The 26,501-nt window shown below is 43.9% G+C and overlaps 1 protein-coding gene across 1 annotated transcript in view; it reads right to left on the reverse strand.

Annotated features, from left to right (window-relative positions):
* LOC129707655 (diphosphoinositol polyphosphate phosphohydrolase 2-like) overlaps positions 1-16,050 on the reverse strand; it is an 80,012-nt gene extending 63,962 nt beyond the window's left edge. The window contains exon 1 of the mRNA XM_055652803.1: positions 15,656-16,050. Within this exon, the coding sequence (XP_055508778.1) occupies positions 15,656-15,754 (99 nt within the window). The 5' untranslated portion in view covers positions 15,755-16,050. The remainder of the gene's footprint in view (positions 1-15,655) is intronic.
* Between the last annotated feature and the right edge of the window lie 10,451 nt (positions 16,051-26,501).

A 26,501-nucleotide genomic window follows, 5' to 3' on the forward strand; every position in this document is an offset into this window, starting at 1 on the left:
ATGGCAAGCATTGATATGGAAGATGCTTACTATCTAATACCCATACACAAGGATCATCGTAGATACCTAAAATTTATCTGGATGGGGCAACTATGGGAGTATAGAGCATTCCCAATGGTCTAACCTCAGCCCTAAACTAATTACAAAAATACTAAAAATAGCCATGAAAATATTAAGGAAACAAAAGCATAATCATAGCATATATTGGATGATATCCTCATATTAGGAAAAACAAAGGAATTAGCTGTGGCAGCAGTTCTAGCTACGAAACAGCTCCTTAAAACTCTGAGGTTCATCCTACACCCAGATAAACCAAAATTGAAGCCGTTAACTACCATGGATTATCTGGGCTTTAATATCAATTCTATCCATATGACTGTTACTTTGCCAAGGTGCTCAGGTCACTATAATCAAATCATGAATGTACCCACTGAAGCTATATCAGAATTACAGTGGTGGGCAGACAATGTTTGGCACAGTTTCAGCCCTATTATTATCACCAATCCTAACTTGGTTATTAAACCGATGCCAGTGCTTTAGGCTGGGGAGCAACTAACTCCATATCCAGCACAGGTAACAGATGGACCAATTCAGAATCATCGTTACTACACACACTGGGCATCAACTATTTGGAATTGGTGGTCGCCTATTGGGTTAAAAGCATATGCATTTCAAATGCAGCACGTGCATGTACGGTTACGGATTGATAATACTATGGTGGTGGCTTATATTAACCATATGGGGAGCATAAAATCATTATCGTGCAACAAATTGGTCAAACAGATCTGGCAATGGTGTGTCAAAAGACATTTTTAACTATCGGCTGCATATCTCCTAGGTAAGCTAGAACACAGTGGGAGACACCACGTCACGGGGGAAAAATTTATGATAACATTGAATGGATGTCAAACCCAAAATATCTGCTAAAGTTATTAAGCAATTTGAACGCCAGATATCAATTTGGTTGCAACAAGACGGAATCACCAGTAACCTATGTATGTGACTTAGGAACCAGATCAGAGGCAGCAGCGGTAGATGCCTACACGCTGGATAGGGGGAATTTCTGCTTTTGCTTCCCTCCCTACTGCCTCATCAGTCGGGCACTTCGCAATACAGATGGAATCTGCCTCTGGGATATTGAAGATGCCCGACCGGCCTACATAGCCATGGTTCCCAGTTCATCACGACATGGTGGCCGAGTCACCTATAGATTTCCCTAGTGGACCACGGTTGTTGACTCACCCAGTATCAGGCATAAGCCACCCATGCCATGAAAACATCAAACTCCTGGGTTGTAGGTTTGAATAGACATTACCAGGGACTGGGATTATCCAAATGAACCATTACCACCATGTCGGCATCCCTGCGAACAGTCACCAAGAGCAAACATGGGAAAAATACTGCCACGACGCAGGGACAACATACCAAACTACTCGACCACTGATGTATTGGAGTTCCTGGACCATCTACACCATGATGAAAAGGCGAGTTACAGTGCCGTAAATACAGCACGAAGCGCCCTGTCTGCTTATCTAAACAGCAGGACAGCAGAGCATGGGATCCCATCCACTGAAGATAAAACTTATGAAGGGCATTTATAATAACAAGCCGCAAACCCAGGTATACCCATGTATGGGATATCAGTGTGATATTGACATATCTCAGAGAATGGCCACCAGCTAGATCCCTCAGTCTTGCACAATCTATGTTAAAAACGCTCATGCTTATGGCTCTCGTATCCGCTCACAGAGTCCAGTCACCCCATAAAACTAAGACTGGATAACATGGTGATCACCCCAGACCGCATTACGTTCATCATTCTAGGTCTGGTAAAAACCAAAGGACCAGGAACGCCCAATTCACTGGTGGTATTCCGGGCCTACCCACCAGAGTCCAGGTTGAGTGGGGTGACCCATCTACAACAATATATAGACACAACCCACAATCTTAGAGGGAGAGGAAAAGCCTGTGGGTCAACCACAAGAAACCCCAAGACGGGGTAACGAGCCAAACCACTTCAAGGTGGCTCAAACAGGTACTGAAAGCTGCCGGAATAGATAATAATATATTTAAATCCCATTCCACTAGGGCAGCATTGATATCAGCGGCTGAACGAATGGACGTCCCGGTTGACCACATTCTCATTACGGCAGGATGGTCAAGGGAAACGACGTTCAGAATAATTTTATTGTAAACCGTTGATAAGCCTGATTTAATTGCAGACAGAATATTACAAACTGCAAATATTTAATTTAAGCTCAGGGGAGCTATTTATGTTGTTATTGTTAATAAATACCTTTCTGTTTCTTGAGAAAGCAGATCCATTGGTTGATTACGATAACACTTCCTCCCTCAAGAACTTCGGCAGTGAGTGAAATTAAAACTGTTACACGGTTTGAAATCACAGACCTTTGAAATCTTCACGTAGTCACTCACGTGACTCCGAAGTAAAATAGTAAGATTAAACGAGTACTTACCAGTACGAAGTTTGATCTGTATTTTATGAGGAGTTACGATGAGGGATTACGTGCCCTCCGCTCCCACCCTCATTATATAGATCAAACTAGTAAACTGATGTCTCTCTGATCTTTACTATCTTTACTTCAAATATTGTGTCTATCTGTGATTCCACACCGCTGCTTTGAAGTATGCCGCACCTGCGCACTGAGCGGGTTCTTCACGTAATCCCTCATCGTAACTCCTCATAAAATACAGATCAAACTTCGTACTGGTAAGTACTCGTTTAATCTTACTATTAAAACCCCTGTCTCTCCTGAAGCTTCTGTACCTTTCATTGGTATCATTTAAAAATAAATTGGATAGGCATATGGATGAGAAGGGAATGGAGGGTTATGGTATGAGTGCAGGCAGGTGGGACTAAGGGGAAAAAAATTTGTTCGGCATGGACTTGTAGGGCCGAGATGACCTGTTTCCGTGCTGTAATTGTTATATGGTTATCAGTTTATTAATTTCAAAAGTAAACTTTATTTGGAATAAATATACACAAAACAAAAAAAACAATACATTCAATGTCTATAAATTCAATATTTCTACTGTTATATGCAGTAATTTTAGCAACTCCCATTTTCCTAAAAAATGTAGCATCATTCCCACTGACGAGTTTAGTTTAGAGATCCAGTGTGGAAATAGGCCCTTCGGCCCATCTACAAGTGGGAAGTGCACAACTGCTCGGCAAGTGCAGATATACACAAATATGCAAATTATTATTAAAAAAGCAAGCATTAAAATTTTCTTTTCAATTGAGGGGAGAGTAAAAGATGGTAAATTTGACTGAAATAAAATATGTTTGTTTAGTGCCAGGTCTGCCTTGTGACCCTTTTGCTGATAGGGAGAGCAACAATCAGCTGGTGTAGGCCATGCTGCCTTGAGCTTGCCCGGAAGACGCTAGCTGAGATTTTTACCTCAACCTTACTTTCCAACATCGACCCCATATCTCACGATTCCCTTATATCCAAGGATCACTGGTGATTTTGAGAGGGTGGTTAGATGTGGTTGATGAGAGGACAGGCTGCTGTCCAGTGTTATGTCACTTAGCAGTGATAATGAAACAATTATAATGTGGGATTGGGGAAATGCTGCTTGTGTTATACTTTTATCCCATTCCAGTTTCCCTACAGGTTTTTATTTTGTTCAAAGACTAAAGGTAGAATTTGCTGTGAAAATATTATACATTGCATACAAATCACACAGGTGCTGAAGAATGGTCTTGACCCGAAACATCACCTATTCCTTTTCTCCACAGATGCTGCCTGACACGCCAAATTACTTCAGCTTTTGGTGTTTATCTTCAGACAAGTACTTCAGCTCACCCAGTTCAATGAGAAACTGTCAGATGGGCTGCTCTCCAGGAAGCTGGGTTAAAGTGACATTTTGCCACATGGTAAGGCAACTATAAACCAAACTCAACTCAGCTACTTTAAAGAAAAATTATAAACACATACACCACATGTAATGTCAAAAGTCTTAATGACTGCTATGACTCGAGTTAAAATTAACTTCCAATTGTAAAGTTATCTACCAATTATTGAAAATATTATTAATAATCTTTTTCCAGTCTAACCTTTTCTCCTCTTTTCTATTTTATTAGACATTATACGATTCTAAATCCCACTCTAGTACTCCTTACCAATAATTTTTTGACCTGTTTGTTTAGAAGACTTGCAAAGCCATTTTCTTTACACGCACAGATCCAAATACCCTTCAGACAGTGCCTCACCATTGACCTTTCATTAACAACTTGCTGTGCAAAAGCTTGTGGACATTAAACAGGCAAGAGGAAACCAAGTACATTGCTTTCCTTTGCATTTCCTATTGCCGATTGAGCATGTATGTGTACTTACCACTCTTAAAACTGCAGATCTTGTGCACTACTATACTGCAGTCTCTAGTTTCAGACAGTTGCAGCGTTGATTTTGTTCTAACCACAAGACCAAACTAGTCATTCTTTTGGATTATTTTTGCAAAAGCCTCACTAAATATTGAGAAAATGGTTCTGCTTAAATTTGGCATTTCAAACTGTCTTCTGATGATAAGGCTTTTGATAAGTCTTTTGACAATGTAACTCCAAGAATGTTGTTGTTTTGCAACACTAATATACAACAAAGATACTTGGCATCGGATAAACTTAACTTAATGCAACTTCATCAGTATCGCACATCAAGATGTCGAAGAACGCAAATAGAAGCGTGAATTTAAGATTTTTTTTTAAAAACTCGCAGCAGATCGAGTGTAAAGTTAGATGGTTCAATGGTACTTTGTCACGTACCTAGGTATAGTGCCTTTTTTTTGCACAGTTCAGTAAAAATTTTACCACACACAGCAAAGGCCAGGGAAAGCAGGGGAGCGCCGTCTGAAATTCACGGTGCAAAGCCAAGGTGATACCCTCGATGAACAGGAAGGTAAAAAGATGGCTGGCACAGTGGAGAAGGGGGGAGGCACTTTTAAGAAGCCAGACAACTTTTAATAAAATTTAGTGGGCATTTAACATTACCGGTCGGTTTTCCTTGGTTCTGAAAATTCGTGATTACGTTTTCTTTCCCCAATGAGCCAATTAAAATGCCCAGTCAGCCACGGAGATTGCCTATGGCTACCTCGACTACATGGCGACCCCACTACCTCTGCACTAAGAGTTCAAAAGAACCATGCCGACCAATTTTTACTCGCGGAAAAATTTTCAGCATATTGAAAGATTTTCCTCGGCCAAACTGAGGCCGCGAGTATGCAGGAACTTCTCTCAAGCATGGAGGAGAGCAACAGTGACCTCCTAGGACCACGTGCGAGTTTGTGGCGAGTGCAAACTGTTCATAACTCACAAATTAGGACACCATAGTGGGACAGGCCCTTCAGTCTAAAGAAACATAGAAAATAGGTGCAAGAGTAAGCCATTCAGCCCTTCGATATGATCATGGCTGATCATCCAAAATCAGTACCCCGTTCCTGCTTTTTCCCCATATCCCTCGATTCCATTAGCCCCAAGAGCTAAATCTAACTCTTGAAAATATCCAGTGAATTGGCCTCCACTGCCTTCTGTGGCAGAGAATTCCACAGATTCACAACTCTTTGGGTGAAAACCAGAAGAAGGGTTCTGACCCAAAACATCACCTATACCTTTTTTTTCCTACAGAGATTCTGCCCGACGTCGAGTTACACCAGCATTTTGTGTCTATATTTGGCATGAAGCAGCATCTATACTTTCTTACCATGGAAACGTAGAAAATAGATGCAGTAGGCCATTTGGCCCTTTCAGCCAGCTTCGCCATTCAATATGATCATGGGTAATCATCCAAAATCAGTACCTCGTTCCAGTTTCCCCCCCCATATCCCTTGATTCCTTTAACCCCAAGAGCTATATCTAACTCTCTTGAAATCATCCAGTGAAATTGCCTCCACTGTCTTCTGTGGCAGAATTTCACACTATACATCATGTTCCCTCATTAATAGTCTTCAATCTCATTTACAACATTGGTTTTGGTAGCAATACCAACATCTGAGCAAACCTACTCCTAAATGAACATAGCTGCAGAATGGGTGGGCTACAAACCATTAAGGAACAGCATTAATCTACATGTTAAGAGACAGCCGAGTCTCCGACATCTTTAAGGAAGAGTGATCATCACAGAATTTTTGAAAACATGTTGGCCTGTCCACACCAATCGCTTCATGAGCAATACCATAATGCTGAAGTGGGACCAGACACCAAATGCATTTGGCAGCTCAAAACTGAACACTCAGGGGAAGCACTGTGGACGGCCAACGCAACATCTGAAACCTGTAACCTAATGGCTCAACCCATTCTCCACTCTACCATTAAGACTAAACAGGGAATGGTATCTGGGCCCCATCAGGTGCAGAAACAAATTCTAGGAACGGCACAAAATGCACCCAAACACGAGGTGCTTACCTCGCAAAGCTGCAGAGGCTATATCCCTGCTAAAGACAAGTGAACACTAAGAGGAAGCAGCAGCCCCAAGAACAATCATCTTCAATGGTGGGGTTCACCATGCCAGCAATAACATTACAAGGGAATATCTCCAACCATACCCAAACAGAAGTGCCCACTTGAGGAGCCATCTTGACCTCCTCCCAAAATCCCCATCCTCATAGAACCCAATCTTCAGCCAGTTGGATTCACCAGCTGCACTAGTGGCACCCCAGCCAAAGGTATTATAACACTGGCAGATAACCAACAATGTGAAAAATTCCCTGGGTATATTCGGTTTATGAAACACAAGACAAATCGAATCCATAAAATAATCACCGGGTCTATTCCTAATATGAAAAGCAATGGAAGATATTATCAGTGTTAGCAAGCAGCATTTACTCGTTGTGGCTATCCCTCGAGGTCAAGGATGATGGTCTACGTTGTTTTTAAATGGACTCTCAGGTGGCTTAAGAGTCCAATCCTAGCAGATCCTAGCAGAGTTTTGTGCTGCTTATAGAACAAAGATGCGTGTTTGTTTAACGTGTACTTGATGTTGCACTCCAAGAAGCACACGGTCCAACTCATTCCAATGGCAAGGAAACTAAGAGCTGATAGACCTGTTGCAGCCTTCATCCGCCGTTGAGTTCAAGATAGCTTCGTCCACACGGTCGGCCGTTGATGTCTTATAGGTTGGATCGTTCTTAGTCTGGACCCTCATCCTTGACCTTACCGCAGGCACGTGCCTTCAGGATGGGCAAGGTAGGCACTGCCTACCCTGACTAAAATTATAACATGGTAATTACTAAATATAAATAGTAAAGGCATGGGAGAATTATGCCTATCTAAGAGATCGATCTCTTAGATAGGCATAATTCTCAGTGACTTTCATCCGCAGCGCTTGTAACCCTTGAAGGTCTGTGCAGCCCACGTGCCGTCAGCGCTGCTGGAAGCTGTCAATTTCAAGTGGGGCTAAAGGCAGCTGAAATTCTGCCTTTGCAGCACTGCGCAGCGCTAGTTTCTTGGCGGGATTTTCAAATATGGATTGCCATTATTTTAAGTGTATTTCAGGAAACAGAGAGAGAAGAATAGAGCTAGTGTACCAATAATATGGTAAGTACATTTCTTGGTGATGTTTTTAAAATACCGTATTTCCCGGGGTGTGGGGAGAGCCCCTTTCACAGCATTTGGAGCGTCTGGCCTGGGGTAAAGTTACAGGGAGGGTAGGAGCATTGTGAAGCAGGGGATCTGGATCATACCAGTAACCCACTTGCGACGCTCCTTGCACGGAGCCACCACATTGTGGCCGGGAGGTGGGGGGGAGAAGTACAGCAGAACCGGCCGGACAGCGGAACCGGCTGCCACCTCAGCGCCTTCTGCCGACCCCGCTCACCTCTGGTAGCTCTCAGTCTAAAAACCTCTCTCCTGCCGCTGTGGGAATTTAAGGATTTGCAGGAAGCGGCTGACATGAGCGAGGTGTTCAGACGGAGAGCACTGCCAGAGGTGAGCGGGCCAGCAGAAGGCATTGAAGTGGCGGCCAGTTCTGCTGTCGGGTCCCAGCGACCGCTCGCAGCTCCCCGAGCTGCTTATATCCCCGGCTACAATGCAGTGACTTCGCGCCTGGAAATCTGCGGCAGCGGTGAGTGAGTTATTGGCATTATCCCCGACCCCCTCCTTCTCAACACTCCTGCTCGCCCCGCATCTTTACCCCAGGCACAGACTCCCCATACGCTGTGAAAGGAACTGTCCCCCCAATTGGTCCCTTGAACAAGTGTAGTCATTCAATTAGATGACAACTGATTTAACTTGTCCCTGAGCTCCCGTTTTTCCCACCATCTCTCCACTTGCCATCACCCTTCAACCCCCTCACCGTTCAGTAATTCAGAATAAAGGGGACTAGGAAGCCTTGGGAAAATTGAATTGTTACGGTTTATATTTTTATTTTCACAGAGAGAACAATCTGCGCATGCGCTGTTTAATTTAAAAAAAAAACATTTTTTAAGCAGACTGACTACCCTGAGTAATTACTCGTGGCACGTGCCTGCCTTACCGCCATAGGTGGCCCTACCAGAAGCTGGTGCTTCCAACGGCATCGCTCTCGGAATCATGGGGTCACGCAAGCCTCTTCACCACAACAAGGTAAATGATCACCTACTTACTCATCAATACACCAATTTTTAAAAAAAATCAATTTCAATTTTATTTTTAATATGTTTTATTATTATTTTTTTTTAATGTTTATGATACTGCCTGTAAGAGAAATTCATTTTGTTGTCTCAAATTGAGACAATAACAATAAATTTGAATACAATACAATACCATTGGTTGCTTGCCAGGCACCAGATCTTGCAGCCTTGATCCCAACAAGAACAAGCAGCTGAATTCAAGAGGTAAAGATAAGGCAACAATTCCTCGTGTGACATCAAGGAGCATAGGGAAAAGTTAAGTTAAAAGCTTCAAGGAGAAAATACTCCTTTGAATGTAGTTGTGTATAAAGAAAGGAGATTGATCACCCCAGCCCTAGGACATCACTGCCAGAATTCCCTTGGGTTGTATTCTGATCCCACAACATCATTGCCAGAGTTCCTCTGGATCGTGCTCCAACCCACAATCTGTATTCACGATTAATGACCATCTTGCATCACAAGGTCAAAAGTCAGGATGTTCACTGATAATTGCGCAACATTCAATTTCATTTGCAGAAATGTGGCAGGTAACATTGCCAAAGTGCTGGCACAGTTCACTTCCAACCAGAGATTAACCATCCACTTTTGACATCCAAACGCATTATCATCACTGAGTCTCATGTCAACATCCTGTATTGACCAGAAAGGGAATTGGACTAGCAATATACATAAGAAGATTATTATTGCAGGTCAGAGGCAAGGGACTCACCTCTTGACACTACAAGATCTTTTCACCAGCCACGTGGTACATCAGGCTAGGCAACACACTGCTTTCTGACATCTTGGAAACATGTTGCCCGAGTGATAAATGCCTCTTGATAGCACCCAGGACAATGTAACACTCGTTTACTGGCCTACCTACCACCAAAAACATTAATTCCTTCCACCACTGTCACATGGCTATTGCATGCATAGTTACTCAACGACATCTCCCAAAGCCACACCCAGGACCACCAAGCAAGTACATGGATTCGCCACCACTCGCACATTTCCCTCCAAGTAACACACCACCTCGACTTGGGAGCATGGCTTCATCATTGGCCAGATCCTGGAGCTCACTGCCCAACATCAATGTAGGAGTCTCTTCAATATCTTTCAAGATGGTTCAGAAGATTTATTAGATTGGGAGGAGAGGATTGTCATATGATAGGAGATAGAAGAGAATGGTGGTGTCTACAAAAGTAGGAGACAATTTCATTGCAACGTACAAAATTCCCCAAATGATTTGGATGGATAGATGCACAGAGCATGGTTGCCCTGGATGGAGAACCCAAAGCGACCCTAAAGCAATCCTGGGACCTCATCTCAGCAGGACAAAATTACTTCACTCACTTTGGAATTCAACTGAAGGCTATGGACCCAGTCAAGGAGTACATTAACAGTCAAGGTCACCTGATTTGAGAAAACTGAAGGGTGGCATTATGTCAAAGCTCACACCAACTTTATTGCATCCCATTACAGACTTCATAGCCTACCACATTTCTTAAGTTCCAGACAGAGTGCTTTTCTTAAGCTTTATATTGGTTTAGCTGAATGAGACCTGCTTATCTTGGGTTCCCCCTTCCCATGCCATAAACAACATGTCAAGGTGAAGATTAACTCCACACAAAGAATTCATTTTCAGACAAAGGAGGAGCATGCTTCTTCATTGGCTGTTGTATGGACACGATAGTCAATCTCTCACCACCATATGGACTCAAGTCAAATCCTTGGCTGCACTAGAGAAAAAGTATTTGTTCTTATACCTCGTGCCCAACTGATGTCTCAGCTCATGCATACAACTCAATTTGCCACAAACTGACAGCCCAAAGGCAGAAAAAGCTTAGTTTCTTGACACTTACGATGCATTACAAAAGCTGATTAAAGGGATGGGATGGGTTAAAATGGTCTCAGTGTTTTACTTGATGAGATTGTCACAGTAACGCCATTTGTCAATAGCTCCTTGTTTAATGTTTCAAAACCATGAGGTACAAATTAAAAGGCAATTCCTGCTCTTTCCTCAGGCAAGCCAGTAATTTATAAAAAGGTCAATAAAATTTTATCAAAGTTCAAGGAACAACTTCTGAAATCTTATCTAGTGTAATTACATTGTAAAAAAGCTTCTTTGTGAGACTATAATCTTTCATGATCAAATTAACCTGGATGGTTAAAAAGGTCAACTGACAGGAAGGTACTTTAAATAAATAGCTATACACTTCGTACCCTGAAACACCCATGCATAAATCACATGCCAGTAGTGGATGACATGAATAAAGACATTCATTGCCATAAGTTCAAACCATATTATACCTCTTGGTCTTCAAGACTGATGCCAGTCCTGGCTTCGTCTTTTCCTTAAAGGACAGGTGCTTGGATGCATTCAACAAAATGACTACAAATGAGTGAGCAACTGAAGCACAAACTTATTTTAAAAAAAACAAAGTGCTGGAGTAATTCAGCAGGTCAGGCAGCATCTCTGGAGAACGTAGAAGCTTTTTGGGTCGGGGCCTTTATCTTACAGCTCCATGATCACCAAAGTTGATTCTGTGCCACTGTTTAAGTTTAGAGGTACAGCACGGAAACAGGCCCATCGGCCCACTGATTCCACACCGACCAGCAATTCCCATACACTAGCATTATCCTTCACATTAGGGACAATGTACAATCGTTACTGAAGCCAACTAAACAGTGCGCCTTTCGAGTGTGGGAGGAAATTGAAGCACCCGGGAAAACCCTGCACGGTCATGGGAGGAACGTACAAATTCCGTACAGACACCATCCATTGTCAGGATCGAACCTGGATACCTGGTGCTGTAAGGTAGCAACTCTACCGCTGTACTAAGCATTTGAATTTCCTCCAATGGGCAACAGCAATAATCACAATGCACTTTTCAATTAATCAGACATTGCTCTGCAATGATGACAGCTTGCCAAGCTGCCACACTGGCAGCCAGAATTACTAAAATAACTGGACCAAGGACAGCAGAATGTTGCATGAAGTGCCAAGCACACAACATGTGCAAGTCTTGACCACAACTTCAAATCTACAATTACTGTTTAAAATACAATCAGATGTCAACTGCTCATAACATTTTCATGTAACCAAGAAAACATGAGAGTGACTTGATCAGTGCATAGCTTGATTGTATTCACGTATAGTCTTTTCTTTGACTGGATAGCACAGTAAAAACATTTCACTGTATCTGATAACATGTGGCAATAACAATAAATTAAACTTCCTCAGAAGACAAAAGAATTCAGCATGTGTCAATAGACTGACCAATTTCTACAGATGCAACACAGAAAGCATCCTAATACATATGCACCACAGCTTAGCTCTGCCCAAGAGTTGTGAACAGAGCCCAATCCATCACACAAACTTCCTCGTTGTGGTCCCTTTTTACTAATTTGCACTTTTTCTGTAGCTGTAACACTATATTCTGTACTCTGTTCATTTTCTCTATAGCGCAATTTTTTATGACATTAGCATGGAAAACACAAAACATGGTTTTTCACTGCATCTTGGGGCACATGACAATAAACCAATACATCCACACAGTTACCACTTCAATGATAAGAACAAATAAATGGAAATAGTATAAACAGGGACAGGATTGTGCACTCAGTGGTCATAAAGAAACCACCTACTGCAAACCTATATACAAGAATGGTATTTGAACAAGCACCATATCAAAAATAGGGAAAAGCATTTGGTAGCAACATTATCCAAGATATCTAAAGTGGTAGAATCAGAGTCAAAGAGCTAGACAGCATGCAAATAGGCTCAAAATGCTGGAGTAACTCAGCGGGACAGGCAGCATCTCTGGATAGAAGGAATGGGTGATGTTTCGGGTTGAGACCGTGTCTGAAGAATGGTCTCGACTCAAAACATCACCCATTCCTTATATCCAGAGATGCTGCCTGTCCTGCTGAGTTAGTCCAGCACTTTGCGTCTATCTTCGGTGCTAACCAGCATCTGCAGATCCTTCCTTTGCAAATAGGCTCTTTGGCTCATCTTGTCCATACAATACAATACCATTTATTTGTCATTTGAACCTCACATGAGGTTCAAACGAAATTTGGTTACTGCAGCCATACAAGAAAAGAACCAAGACACACACCAACACAATTTACACAAACATCCATCACAGTGAATCTCCTCCTCACTGTGATGGAAGGCAAAGTCTTGTCTCTCCCCTGCTCTCCATTCTTCTCCCGATGTCAAAGTCAAAGCCCCCAGCGGGCGCTAGCAAGTCCACGGCCATTTAAAGCCACGCCGGGCGATGTAAGGCCCAGCTGGTTAGCATTCTGGGCTAGTCCCATTTGCAGCATTGAGCCCATATCCCTCCAAATCATTCCTATATAAACCCAGTCAAATGTATTTAAAAAAAGTCATAATTGTAACCGGTTCGCTATCTTCCTCTAGCAGCTCATTCCAGATAGGTTCTTCTTAAATCTTTCCCCTCACCACAAGCCTATGCCCTCTAGTTTAAGCCTATATATCTTCTACCGTAGGAAAACAACTGAGCTTTCACTTTATCTACACCTCTCGTGGTCTTGTACACCTCAACAAGATCACCTCTTAGCTTCCTACCAGCAAGGAAAAAAGTCCCAGCAAGCTCAAGAGTGATACGAGATAGATCCTTGCCAGTTTCTATATTTGCAAACACTGATAGAACAGCTCTGTATTCCCAGAAATTATAGGTAGGAAATTATCTGGCAGATTTTTTTTTTTCTCCCACTTCATCTTTGATATTGAATCTGTCCAAACTCAGCAAACTACCACTATCAATGTGTTTCAGAATGGTCATTAGGTGACAGGTGTCAGGAAGAAGGTACAGGAGCCTGAAAACTTTAACGTACAGGTTCATTGAAGCAGCTTCTTCCTAACAACCATCAGACTATTAAACACAACAACCTCCAATATGCTCTGAACTACATACACTTGGGGGCATTAGTTATGTCTTTTTGCATGATTATTGTTTACTTGTTTTTTTATGTATGCGTGTATGTATATAAATGCGAATATGTACTTGTGTATATGTATATATGCACACACTGAACTTTTCTCTTGTGTATATTGTTTACAGTATAGTGTTTACATATTCTGTTGTGCTGCTGTGAGTAAGGATATCATTGTTCTATCTGGGACATAACAAAACATTCTTGACTCTTGAGGTTTAAGATGAAATAACTCACAGGTACATCTAGGAATTACTCACCTGAAAGCAGCAAACTGTTTGCTTTTGGATTGATGAGCAGTGTTGACATTTATGGGAGACAGTCATTATTAAATCAGGACTTCTTGACAGTGATGATGTCCCTGTCCTTGTAGGTAACAAAGACATTGGGTTTGACAGGCATTGCCAAATAGGCCATTGCAAGCACCTTGTAATTGATACACACTGTAGGTGGCGGGAGTGATTGTTTGAAGATTTGGATGAGATAAGGCCAATAATGGTCAATCTTTTTCCAGGGTAGGAGAGTCAAACATTAGAGGAAAGGCTTAAGACAGGACCAAAAATATTTAAGCGAGGCAGGGTTTTCCCACAGAGGTTGATAGGTATCTAGAACAAGCCACCCGAGAAAGTTGCAAATGCAGATGAAATTCCTAAGTTTAAAAGATATATTTACAGGTTCCTGGACAAGAAAGGTTAACAGAGATATTAGCCAAATTTAAACAAGTGGGTCTGGCTCGTGAAGGCACCTTGGTTAGCATGGATGAGTTGAACCAAAGGCTCGGTTTCCATGCTGTAAAATGATGATACCAAAAGCTTCTCCCTGTAATTCAAGCCTGCAATTTTAGGGTTCATCCTGGTGGATCTCTTTAGCACACTTTAAACTGTCAAATTTCTGAATAAAGCAACCGGTCAGATTTCATTTGTTGACAATTAGAGGGGCAAAATAAAATATGCCAGGTTTTAAATGGTAACCAATGTCGAGAATGTTGACAAATTATATCTATGTATTAATGTAGTGCAATTTCCATAAAATTAAAAGACAGGCACTGACAACATAAAATCCTCACAAGTTACCCCTGTCAGTAGGTCAAATTGCATTCCTCTAGTTTCTCAACAACAAACGGCACAAACTAACAAATCCCACTTTGTAACATCTTCAATCGCTTGTGGATGCCAAAACGGAGTTACTTTCCTCCTTTACTTTTTTAAACCGACATCTGCAGTTTCTGGTTTCTACATTTCTCCTGTCCTCCTCCAAGCGAGCTTGGCCACCGTCTGTTTTACAATGAAATAATTTGATCCCCAAGTGACGCAGAGGTTGATTTAACTTCTAACGAGCGAGGCATCTGACTCAATTGACACCCATACAATGCAGCGTTACTTTCGATCATCCTTCCAAAGTAACGTTATGACTGCTACTATAGAAACGGGTACATCGGATCACACGATTTAGAGTCTGAATGAGAGAGGATTAAGGGACAGAACTCAGCCCAAAGCTCTCGCTTTGTTTCCTGCCAGGCAGAATCTACTGGAAATAACTTAGCAGCTGGAAATACCTCAATCTCTGACGTGGAGATAACATCAATTGCACATTATTATCCGGAGTGCTAACAGGGACTCGTGTAGCCACGTTACTGGAGCCAAATGCCCTGTGGCTGAAGAGAGAACCCATGGGGAGGGAGATTAGGGTGCCCTTCGGCCACCGCCTCATGGCGGGGACAGGGAGAGAAAGAGAGGGGGAGAGAGAGAGGGAGGGATGAGAGAGAGGGATGAGCGTTTTGGCACCCCACAACCAGGCCGAATCGCACTCACTCCCAGGGCAGCGGACGTCAGACGAAGGAAACAAAAGATAATCAGAGAGAGAAAGACAAGAGGCCATCGGGGGATAGTGGCTGAACGGTCCTCTCTCAATACAACCTCCATGATTGGGGGGGGGTCAGTAAAAGCGGAACCAGCGGGCGGCCGGGAGGGAGGAGAGTTGGGGAGTGGGCACCCCCGGGGTCAAGGCAACGAGCGGCGGCTGCGATGGCGGCGGGTTCTCTCTCCCTCCCCCCGCCCCCCGACACCGTCTCCACCGTCTCCACCCTCACCTCCTCCTCGCGGTCGTTCTTGAAGCACAGACACGCCGCCCGCTTCTTGTAGCCCTCGCCGTCGTAGGTGCGTGTCTGGTTGTCCTTAATCTTCATCATCTGGCTGCGGGAGGGCGGCCGCCGGCGACACTTGGCGCGAAGGGTGAGGAGGAGCGGAGGAAGCGAGCGAGCGAGCGCACCTCAGTCGCAAAACGTCTTAAATAATCACTATTTATAAACAGAAGCGACGGGCGCTCCCCATCCACGCAGCCACCTCGCTAATGCTGCTGTTGGCGCTGCTGCCGCCCACTGTGTCGCTCCGAGCTACCGGCTTCTCCTATTTAAAAGGAGCCGCATTCGTCCCGCACGCCTCCGCCATCTTGTAGGCAGGACGCCCCCGCGGCAGGGGCGCATGCGCGGCGCACTGCGGCATGGGAAATGTAGTCCCATGGTCACTCCCCCCCTCCCCCCTCCCCTGCTGGTCATTTCAATGATGCTCTCTGGCTACAAGTGTATGTTTGGGTCTGACTTCATCCCTCCCCAGTCTTGCTTGCCCTGCCTGCCCTGTCAGCACTGACAAAGTGAGAGGAGGCATCATCTAATCGCACATCATCTGGCGCCTCTTGTGTGTACTGCCTCTGTGTAAGCCACTATTCTTACACTTTTGGACTTGGGTGTGATTGTCCTATTAATTAATAGCCTTGAAGATAGACACACAAAGCGGGAGTAACTCAGCGGGTTAAGCAGCATCTCTGGAGAGAAGGAATAGGTGACATTTCAGGGCATAAACATCACCCCGAGTTACCTGCCGAGTTACTCCAGCATTTTGTGCCTATCTTTGGTGTAAACCAGCATCTGCACTTCCTTCTTACGCATAATTAATAGCCACATTGAATTAATTCATGAATACGTTTATTGGCCAAGTATATTCACATACAAGGAATTTGCCTTGGTGCTCCATCCGCAAGTGACAACATGACATACAGTGACAGTTAGGAATCACACATAAAACAATAAACATTAATAATAAAAAAAATAATAAAAATGTGAATTAAATAAAATACCAGAGCAAAAGGAGGCTACGGATATTTGTTTTTTGAGTAGAGCTATTACTCGTGGAAAAAAGCTGTTTTAATGTCTGCCTGTGGCAGCTTTGACAATCCGGAGTTGCCTTCCAGAGGGAAGTGATTCAAAGAATTTGTGGCCAGGGTGAGAGGTATTTCCTCAGCTGCCGCAGGAAGTACATCCTCTGTTGTGCATTTTTGACTGTGGAGTCGATGATGCCCCCCCCCCCCCCCCCCCCATTTAAGGTCCTTGGAGATGATGGTTCCCAGGAACTTAAAAGACTCCACAGATATGACTGTGGTCTTGTTGATGGTGAGTGGGGTGAGGGGAGGGAGAGCTCTCCTAAAGTCTACAATCAATTCCACTGTCTTAAGAGCATTGAGCTCCAGGTTGTTGCGATGGCACCAGGTCGCCAGCTGTGTCACTTCCTGTCTGGTTTGATGCTACATGTGACAATGAAATACTGTTGAACTACAACGTTTATTAATCAGACAGTGACATCCGGTGAAAATAATATTGTTAGGAATGTACTCTGTTTGAGAACGAATGACACAGAAAATGTTTGGGATTGACCTTAGAATAAGAACACCGCATTTATGTGGATGATCAAGTTCCCTACACTACAATACCTTTACAGTGTAACAAGTTTTAACCATGCTGCCTGTACAACGAATAAAGGAACTAAAGTGCATTTTCATCACAAAAAAACAAAATCATAATATCATTGTTTGCAATGCCATTCACATTTGAATGTTCAGGTGATTCAAATTGATTCTATTATTCAGTTTGGACATACGGCGTGGAAACAGGCCCTTTGGAAAACCGATTCCACACCGACCAGCAATCCCCATACGTTAGCACCATCCTACCCACTTGGGTCAATTTACAGTTTTTATCAAACACAAATAACCTACAAATCTGTACGTCTTTGGAGTGTGGGAAGAAACTGGAGCACGGCGGGGAACACCCACGCAGGTCACGGGGCGAGCGTACAAACTCCGTACAGACAGCACCTGTATTCAGGATCGAACCCAGGTCAATGGCGCTGTAAGGCAGCAACTCTACCGCTGGGCCACTGTGCCACCACAAAGTTGAAAGTTATACCATTCACTGCTGAACAGACAATACGTTCCATTTTGACACATATGGAAATTTGGGAATAGCCTCGATTTTTGGCAAATGACTGCTCTTGGATCTATTGGAATCAGGGAACACTGTGAGAGAGAACAGCTTTCTTTTTTTCTTTGCTCCAAATGTTATGTATCTCTGAAATGTGTGCTAGAGCACTCCAAAGTTTAATCTTCTCCAAAGGCTTCATGATGGAGATATCTTTCAAGAAAATCCATTTAGTAATTATGTGATGTGCTGTCCCTAAGTATTTTCCAATTTCATGAATAAAGCCAATGCCCATCTAAATATGTCCACAGGCATGATGCTTCCTATTGTCACAGTGCAATGATGTAGCTAGTGGGAGAGTCTAGGACCAGAGGACACAGCCTCAGAATAAAAGGACGCACCTTTAGAAAGGAGATGTGGAGGAATTTCTTTAGTCACAGGATGTTGAATCTGTGGAATTCATTGCCACAGACGGCTGTGGAGGCCAAGTCGATGGGTATTTTTAGGGCAGAGATTGACAGATTTTTGATTAGTAAAGGGCCTGTCCCACCAGCATGCGACTGCTTGTGGCGAGCGTGACCTAACGTGGTCGCTTGAGCCATATGGCCTCGCGGGGCTGGTCCCACTTCGATCGCCGGAGCCGTATGGAGTTGTGTGGGGCTGGTCCCGACATCGCGCGGGGCTCCGAAAAACTGACACTGTCCAAAAATTCCGTGCGGCAACAGCCTGTGGGGTTACGGGGAGAAGGCAGGAGAATGGGGTTGAGAGGGGGTGGAAGATTGCAAACTTCACGTGGTCCGCCCTGTTTCGACTAATGCAATCAACTCGATGTGCACAAACGGAAGATCAAATAGAACAAGTTGTCCAACAACTTTAGGCTGTGCACTCCACACGAAAGAAGAAGAAGGGGTTGAGAGCAAAAGAAAGATCAGCCACGATTGAATGGAGGAGTAGACTTGATGGGCCGAATGGCCAACTTCTGCTCCTATGACGGATATATGATGGCTTTATGAACCAGTAGAGCTGCTCTCTCACAGGATAATTCAGACCTCGGATGATTTCTGTGTGCAGTTTGCATGTTCTCACTATGGCTGCATGGTGCTCTGTTTTCCTCCCACAACCCAAAGATACGTGGGATAGTGGGTTAATAAAAGTACTGTGAATTGCCTACTGTGGAGGTGAGTGGTAGATTCTGGAGGGAGATGATGTGAACATGGGATTAGTGTATAATTAAAGTGAATGGGTGGTCGATAGTCACCATGAAATGGGTGAATCGAAGGCCCCTTTCCCATGCCGTACCTCTATCTTGAATTCCCAGTGATCAATAATATCTTGTATTGGTGAGTAACGCGTAGTTCATTAAACTCTGAGGGTGTTGGTCTATCTATGAAAAGTCAAGTCATGATTATTAATCTGTCACGCTTTCCGCTCACAGGAATACTACTCAATAATCTGCACACTGCGGTCATTACACAAATAAGCACCTTATTGTTAACCTTCAATATCACACTGCAATAAATGCGGTGATGTCACTTCATCACAGGAAGACAGGAGAGTTAATTGAGTGGAAATTATTGTCCAGTTTCATTCAACAATGTTGAAGGCCATCTCAGTCTTCAATTAATAGAATTGTACGCTTTGAATAATTATATATGAAACTTACGTATTAGATGCATGAAGCGTAGGCATGTTCTGACAAAAGGTTTATTGATTTTTTTTTTTCCTTGAAATTTGAAAACAGTTCAATTTAGTTTATTGTCACGTGCACCGAGGCACAGTGAACAGCTTTTGGGTATTGGGAATATCTTGGGTATTGATGTTATTTATTGCCCATTTCCTGTTGTGAAACAAAATAAGTACCGAACCCCTCTTCCTTTGAACCATGAGCAAAACACATGTGCTGGCGTAACTCAGCAGGTCAGACAGAATATGTGGAGGAAATGGATAGGTGGTGTTTCGGGCTGGGACATTTCTTTATTCTGTCTTCTGAAACACAGTGTGTCCATTCCCTCCACGGATGCTGCCTGATCCGCTGATTCCTCCACTGCTTTGTGTTTTGCTCAAAATTCCAGCATCTGCAGTCTCTTGTGTCTCCATCATAACCTTTAATGTAGTTTCCTAATCATTCTCGTATCAAGTCTATGCCTTTGTAATTTGTTATTGTTTTGCATTTAAGACCCTTGTTCCAGACAAGTATCGTAATATAACTTTTCAATTTTACTTTAACATTTGCTCATATTATGGTCATTCTTCTCTTGAAGCTCTTGGGGCGGCACGGTGATGTGTCGGTTGAGTTGCTGCCTTACAGCACCTGCAGTGCCAGAGACCCGGGTTCGATCCTGACTAGTGGTGCTGTCTGTATGGAGTTTGTATGTTCTCCCCGTGACCTGCCTGGGTTTTCTCCGAGATCTTCGGTTTACTCCCACACTCTAAAGACGTACAGGATTGCAGGTTAATTGGCTTAGTTTTGTATACTTGATATGTGTAAATTGTCCCTAGTGTGTGTAGGCTTGTGTTTGTGTGCTGGGTCAGTGCAGACTCGGTGGGCCTAAGGGCCTGTTTCTGCGCTGCATCTCTAAAACTAAAGCTTCATAATTACAAGATTATTGATTATCCCCTTCTCAAAGACCAGAACACCTCTTGACCTGAAACTCCATTTCTCTCCGCAGATGCTGCCTTATCTGCAGAGTCCTTACTGTGTTTTCAGTTCATGTTTGAGATGCACAGCATTGAGTTTCATTGACTCTCACAGTGTTTCCAGCAGACGAATAAAAAAGTTAACTGTTGCATCCAGTAAGATGTCTTTTACACCAGAGATGCTGCCTGACCCACTGAGTTACTCCACCACTTTGCCACTTTGTGTCTATCTTCGGTGTAAACCAGCATCTGCAGAAAAAGGGTCTCGACCCAAAAAGTCTCATGTTTTTTTCTCCAGACCCGCTGGGTTACTCCAGCCTTTTCTGTCTATCTACAGTTCCTTCCCACACAAGATGTCTTCTAATTTTGAAAAGATTCCTTCTTTGACTATATCGTTGTGTTTTGCTCAAGATTTCAGCATCTGCAACTTCTTGTATCTTCCTTTGAACTATTCTACCTTGTGTGACAAAGTTACATCCACTGGATTCTTAACTTCACAACATTGAAGAAGCTGCATATATTTCTAAATCCTTATGAAAAAATGTGGATTGGAGGAGATTGTGGAGGTGATAGTATTGGTAATCAAAATTAAAAATATTTCAGATGCAGTATACTGCAATGTTGCATAAGACGTTGGCGAGGCCACATTTGGAGTAACGTGTTCACTTCTGGACACCGTGTTATAGGAAAGATGTCAAGCTGGAAGGGTACAGAGAGGATTTACGAGGATGTTGCCAAGACTAGTGGGTCTGAGCTATAGGCAGAGTTTGGGTAGGCTGGGATTCTATTCCTTGGAGCGCAGGAGGATGAGGGGTGATCTTATAGAGGTGTATAATATCATGAGAGGAATAGATCAGGGAGATGCACAGAATCTCTTGCCAGAGTTAGGTGAATCAAGGACCAGAGGACATAGGTTTAAAGTGAAGGAGAGCTTTAGGAACTTTAAGGAACTTTATGAGAGTTCCCCCTCCCCTCCCCCCACCTACCATCAACAACATCACAGTCACATCTGTGGAATCGTTTAAGTTCCTTGGAACCATCATCTCCAGGGACCTTAAATGGGAGGCCACGATCAACTGCACAGTCAAAAAGGCCCAACAGAGGATGTACTTCCTGCGGCAGCTGAGGGAACACAATCTGCCACAGGCAATGATGGTCCAATTCTACACAGCCATCATAGAGTCTGTCCTCACCTTCTCCATCATGGTCTGGTTTGGCTCAGCCACCAAGCACGACATCCGGAGGCTGCAGCGAATCGTTCGATCAGCAGCCGAGAAGGTTATTGGCTGCAACCTTCCCTCCATTGACGAACTGTACACTGCAAGAGCCAGGAAGCGAGCGGGCAAGATCATCTCTGACCCCTCTCATCCTGGCCACAAACTCTTTGAAGCACTTCCCTCTGGAAGGCGACTCCGGACTGTCAAAGCCGCCACAGCCAGACATAAAAACAGTAGCTCTACTGAACAGCCAAAAGTCTTTAGCCTCTTTTTGCTCTGGTATTTTATTGCATTCTTCACATGTTTAAATTATAATGGTTTATTCTTAATTGTTTACTGTATATTGTGTTGTTACTTGCGAGCAAAGCACCAAGGCAAATTCCTTGTATGTATACATACTTGGCTAATAAAATGTATTCAATTCAAAGATGTATTCAATTCAGTTCAAAAGATTTAATAGGAATCTGAGGGGTAACTTTTTCACACAAATGATGGTGGGTGTATGGAACAAGCTACTAGAGGAGGCAGTTGAGGCAGGGGCTGCCCCAACACTTAAGAAGCAGTTAGACAGGTACATGGATAGAACAGGTGAGGAGGATATGGACAAAATGCAGGCAAGTGGGGCTAGTGTAGCTGGGACATGTTGGCCGGTGTAGGCAAGTTGGGTCGAAGGGCCTGTTTCCACATTGTATCACTCTCTGACTCAATACTGGAAATCAAAAGTACAAACAAAAAATGCTGGGAGACTTCAGTAGGTAAAGCAGGTAAGGCAGCATCTATGGAAAGAGAAAGATAGTTAGTATTTACGGTTCAAAATCCATCAAAAGAACTGGGACAGAGAAAAAAAAGTAGTTTTGCTTTGCCACGAAGATGTGGGAGAAAAGTTTAAGGTGACGGGTAAAGTTTAAAGGTGATGTGCAGGGCAAGTTTTTTTATGCAGAGGGTGGTGGGTGCCTTGCACATGAGGTCAGGGGTGGTAGTGGACACAGAGATGGTAGTGGTATCAAGAGGCTTTTGGATAGACAATGCAGGGAATGGAGGGGAATTACAATATGTGCAGGCAGGTAATAGTTGGTCTTGGCATCATGTTCTGCAGGGGCATTGTCGGATAAATGGTTTGTTCTTATGCTGGACTATTCTATGAATAGGGCAAAGAGAATACCTGTGATAAAGTGAAACCAGGATTGCTGTGGGCTATGTTTAGTTTAGTTTAGCTCCACAAAGCCTTGAGTGCACCGGGCATCATCGGAATGGAGAGGAGAAGAGCCATCAAGAACACCACAGAGGCAACGGAGAAATCCTCAAAATGGCTCTGGATCAGGAGAGGAGGTCCATGGGGAGGAGCGATTGCCACCTGAACACAAGTCGTGGTCTGATCAACCACAGCTGGGTCGCCTGGGTGAGGGGGTCTGATGTTCAAAGACCCGAAACACCCAATGAACCCAGTTTACGTCACTGATTATATGTTCATCAGCATCAAGAGATGTTTTTGTAATGAAAAAAAAGAGATACAGCGCGGAAACAGGCCCTTTGGCCCACCGTGTCTGCGCCAACCAGCGACCCCCGCACTCTAACACAATCCTACACCCACTAGGGACAATTTTTACATTTACCAAGCCAATTAACCTACAAACCTGTACGTCTTTGGGGTGTGGGAGGAAATGAAGATCTTGGAGAAAACCCATGCAGATCACAGGGAGAACGTACAAACTCCGCACGTCAGATCGAACCCGGGTCTCCGGCGCTGCATTCGCTGTAAGGTAGCAACTCTACCGCTGCGCCACCGTGACCACCCCTTGTAGAGATTCTCCAGCCAAATTAGTTAATAGCCGTTAGCTTATAATTATTATTAGCCAAAGAAATGTACCATGCTACAAGTAGTTGGGTTATGGAACATGACCAGCAGATCAGACTGTACTAAAGGACGGAGAAAACTAAGGCTATACCATCGATGGGTGATTAGAGCTGTAGGAGCCTGTTCTGATACAGCGAAGGTGAGGTGCCTGAAGTAGAAGATATTGGTCTTGAGTCCAGAAGGCTGCACCTTGCCCAGATGGAAGATGAGATGCTGTTCCTCAAACTTGGAGGTTCGGCCACGGGCCCTGTGGACGACAACATCGGAGGCCTGGATTGCCTCAGTGCAGAGGGAGAACAAGGAGGGAAGAGACAAAGACTTGTTATTTTATTATATGTATGACTGCAAGGCAACAAAATGAGAATAAAGGATACTTTTTTTGTGTTGAGTCTCATGTTAACAGCATAGGAGAACAGAAAGAGAGAGATCAGAGTGGGATGGAGAATTACAGTGGCAGCCTGGGTCACCCCTGAACATCGGTGTACAGTGGTCAACCAATATGAGTTTGGTTTCTCCAGAGGAGACCAAGTTATGTATGCTGGGTTGGAAGAATTGCAAGCCAATCACTGCTTCATCTGTGAAGATTATTTGGCCGCCTGCATGATGGGACGGGCAAAGGAGAAGGAACAAGTGTTTGCGACTTCAGTGGTTTTATGGGGAAATGCCACGAGTTGGAGTGTAGGTGGTGGAGAGGGAAGGTAGTCATAAAGAGAACAGTTGCTCCAAAAATGGTGAAGAGTTGGCTTGGGGAATATAACCCTCAACCGCTTGAGGACAGGCGTCGGACGCTATGGAGTAGCGATGAAGAGGTGGGGCCTCGCGGACAGCGCCTCCTGCGAGTGCGGGGACCCAACACAGACAGTGGAGCACAGAGGCATAATTTGCCCCAAACACCGACCACCGAATGGTGAACGAGGTCTGGTTGACCTGGACGATGACACGTTGGCCTGGCTCGCCTCAACGGAGCTGCAGGTCTAAAAGACATATGACAGAAGAAGGGGAATATGCAACTATTGGTGGAACACCTTGGAGCTGGTAGAAATTGCAATGGATGATTCAGTGGGTGTGGACACTGGTGGGATGGAAGTAAATGATCAGAGGAACTGTACATTGAAGAAAGGTCCTGACCCTACGCGTCACCTATCCATGGCCTCCAGAGATGCTGCCTGACCAGCTGGGTGCCCCCAGCGCTTTGTGTATGTTTTCTTGAAAGCCAACATCTGCAGTTCCTTGTGTGTCTACACTGAACACTCTGCACCTCCTCTGCACAGGAGGAGAGGCGGTGAGAGGAGAGGTGCGGGGAAATGGATGGTTTGCGGCCAAGGGCAGAATAGAAGTCACGATTCAGGAAGAAGGAAGACATTTTAGTAGCACCTGCACCGATCATTGCTTCACCAGACCAAATAACAATAGGGAAAGAGGAAGTGGAGAGTGGAATGGAGTTCATACGGGAGGCAGGGTGGGAGGAAGTATAGTCAGGATAGGCGTGGGAACTGAGTTGTTATTGATGGTAGTACTCTGCTTTTTAGTTTAGTTTAGTTTATAGATACAGCGGTTAAACAGGTCCTTTGGCCCATCGAGTCCGTGCCGACCAGCGATCCCCGCACAATAACACTATCCTACACAATAACATGAGGGACAATTTGCATTTTTTTTAATACCAAAGCCAATTAAACTACTAACCCGTACACCTTTGGAGTGTGGGAGGAACCCGGAGCAAACCCAGACAAAACACACGCAGATCACGGGAAGAACATACAAACTCTGTACAGACAGCGTCCGCAGTCAGGATCGAGCCCGGGTCTCTGGTGCTGTAAGGCAGCAACTCTACCTCTGCGCCACCGTGACGCCCTCTCTCGCCTCATCTGTTTGTTTCTCGCCAAATAGAAAATCCTCTTGGATCTACGGTAGTTGCACACATGTTCTGCTGATGAAATAAAAACAGAAAATGGTGGAAACACTCACCCAACCCACCTGTGGAAAGTGGAACCCAGCTAACACTAGGAGTAGAAGATCCTGCAAAGCCTTTCCTCTATTTTTCTCTTTTTATTTCAGATTTCCAGCATCTACTATTTTTATTTAAATTTTCTTTTATCGTGCAGTTGCCTCTGTTGGCTACCCAGACGTGGGACTCATGCATCTTGGTGGAGATGCCAAGGAAAATGTAATGCATTGTTGCTATGCATTCTGCATATATTGCACAGTGCAGCACAGGAGGATGTTGAAAGGTTCAATGGCTCATTATTTATTTATTTATTTATTTACTTATCCATATTTATTTATTTATTTATTTTATCACCATTTTTAAAAAAATATATTAAAAAATAATATTTACCCTACAATAAAACAAACCAGAACCCACCACCATAATACAATCCAAACAAATATCCCAAATAAACTACCATACAGCTATGTTACAATCCTTATTGAGGATGCATTCAACACCCTGCGGTGCCCAGCGGTCCCTAATATCCCCCAGGGTGCCCGTGGATGGGGCGTATTCCCTTTCTAACCCCATCCGGAAAAGGGGAATGGTTCTTTATTGTCATCTATGCACTGCGCAGTGAAATTACTTTTTGCATAGCTCACACATGTACAGCCGCTACATTTGAGTGCCATTCACAATGTCCACTATGCGTATGCTGGATGTACTGGAGCACCAGAGGAAGTAGTTGAGGCAGGGACTGTACCAACGTTTAAGAAACAGTTTGACAGGTACATGGATAGGACAGGTTTGGAGGGATAAGGACAAAACACAGGCGGGTGGGACTAGTGTAGCTGAGACAAGTTGGTCAGTGTGGCCAAGTTGGGCGGAAGGGTCTGTTTCCATGCTGTTTCACTCTATGACTCTATGACACCCTTGGTCCAGGTAAGCCACAGGCTGCTGCAGGGGCTCCTCCGTCGCCCTTGAGTCAAGTCAAGTCAAGTCAAGTTTATTTGTCACATACGCATACGAGATGTGCAGTGAAATGAAAGT

Source organism: Leucoraja erinacea, chromosome 22 (genome assembly GCF_028641065.1).
Source record: "Leucoraja erinacea ecotype New England chromosome 22, Leri_hhj_1, whole genome shotgun sequence".
Classification (NCBI taxonomy): Eukaryota; Metazoa; Chordata; class Chondrichthyes; order Rajiformes; family Rajidae; genus Leucoraja; species Leucoraja erinaceus.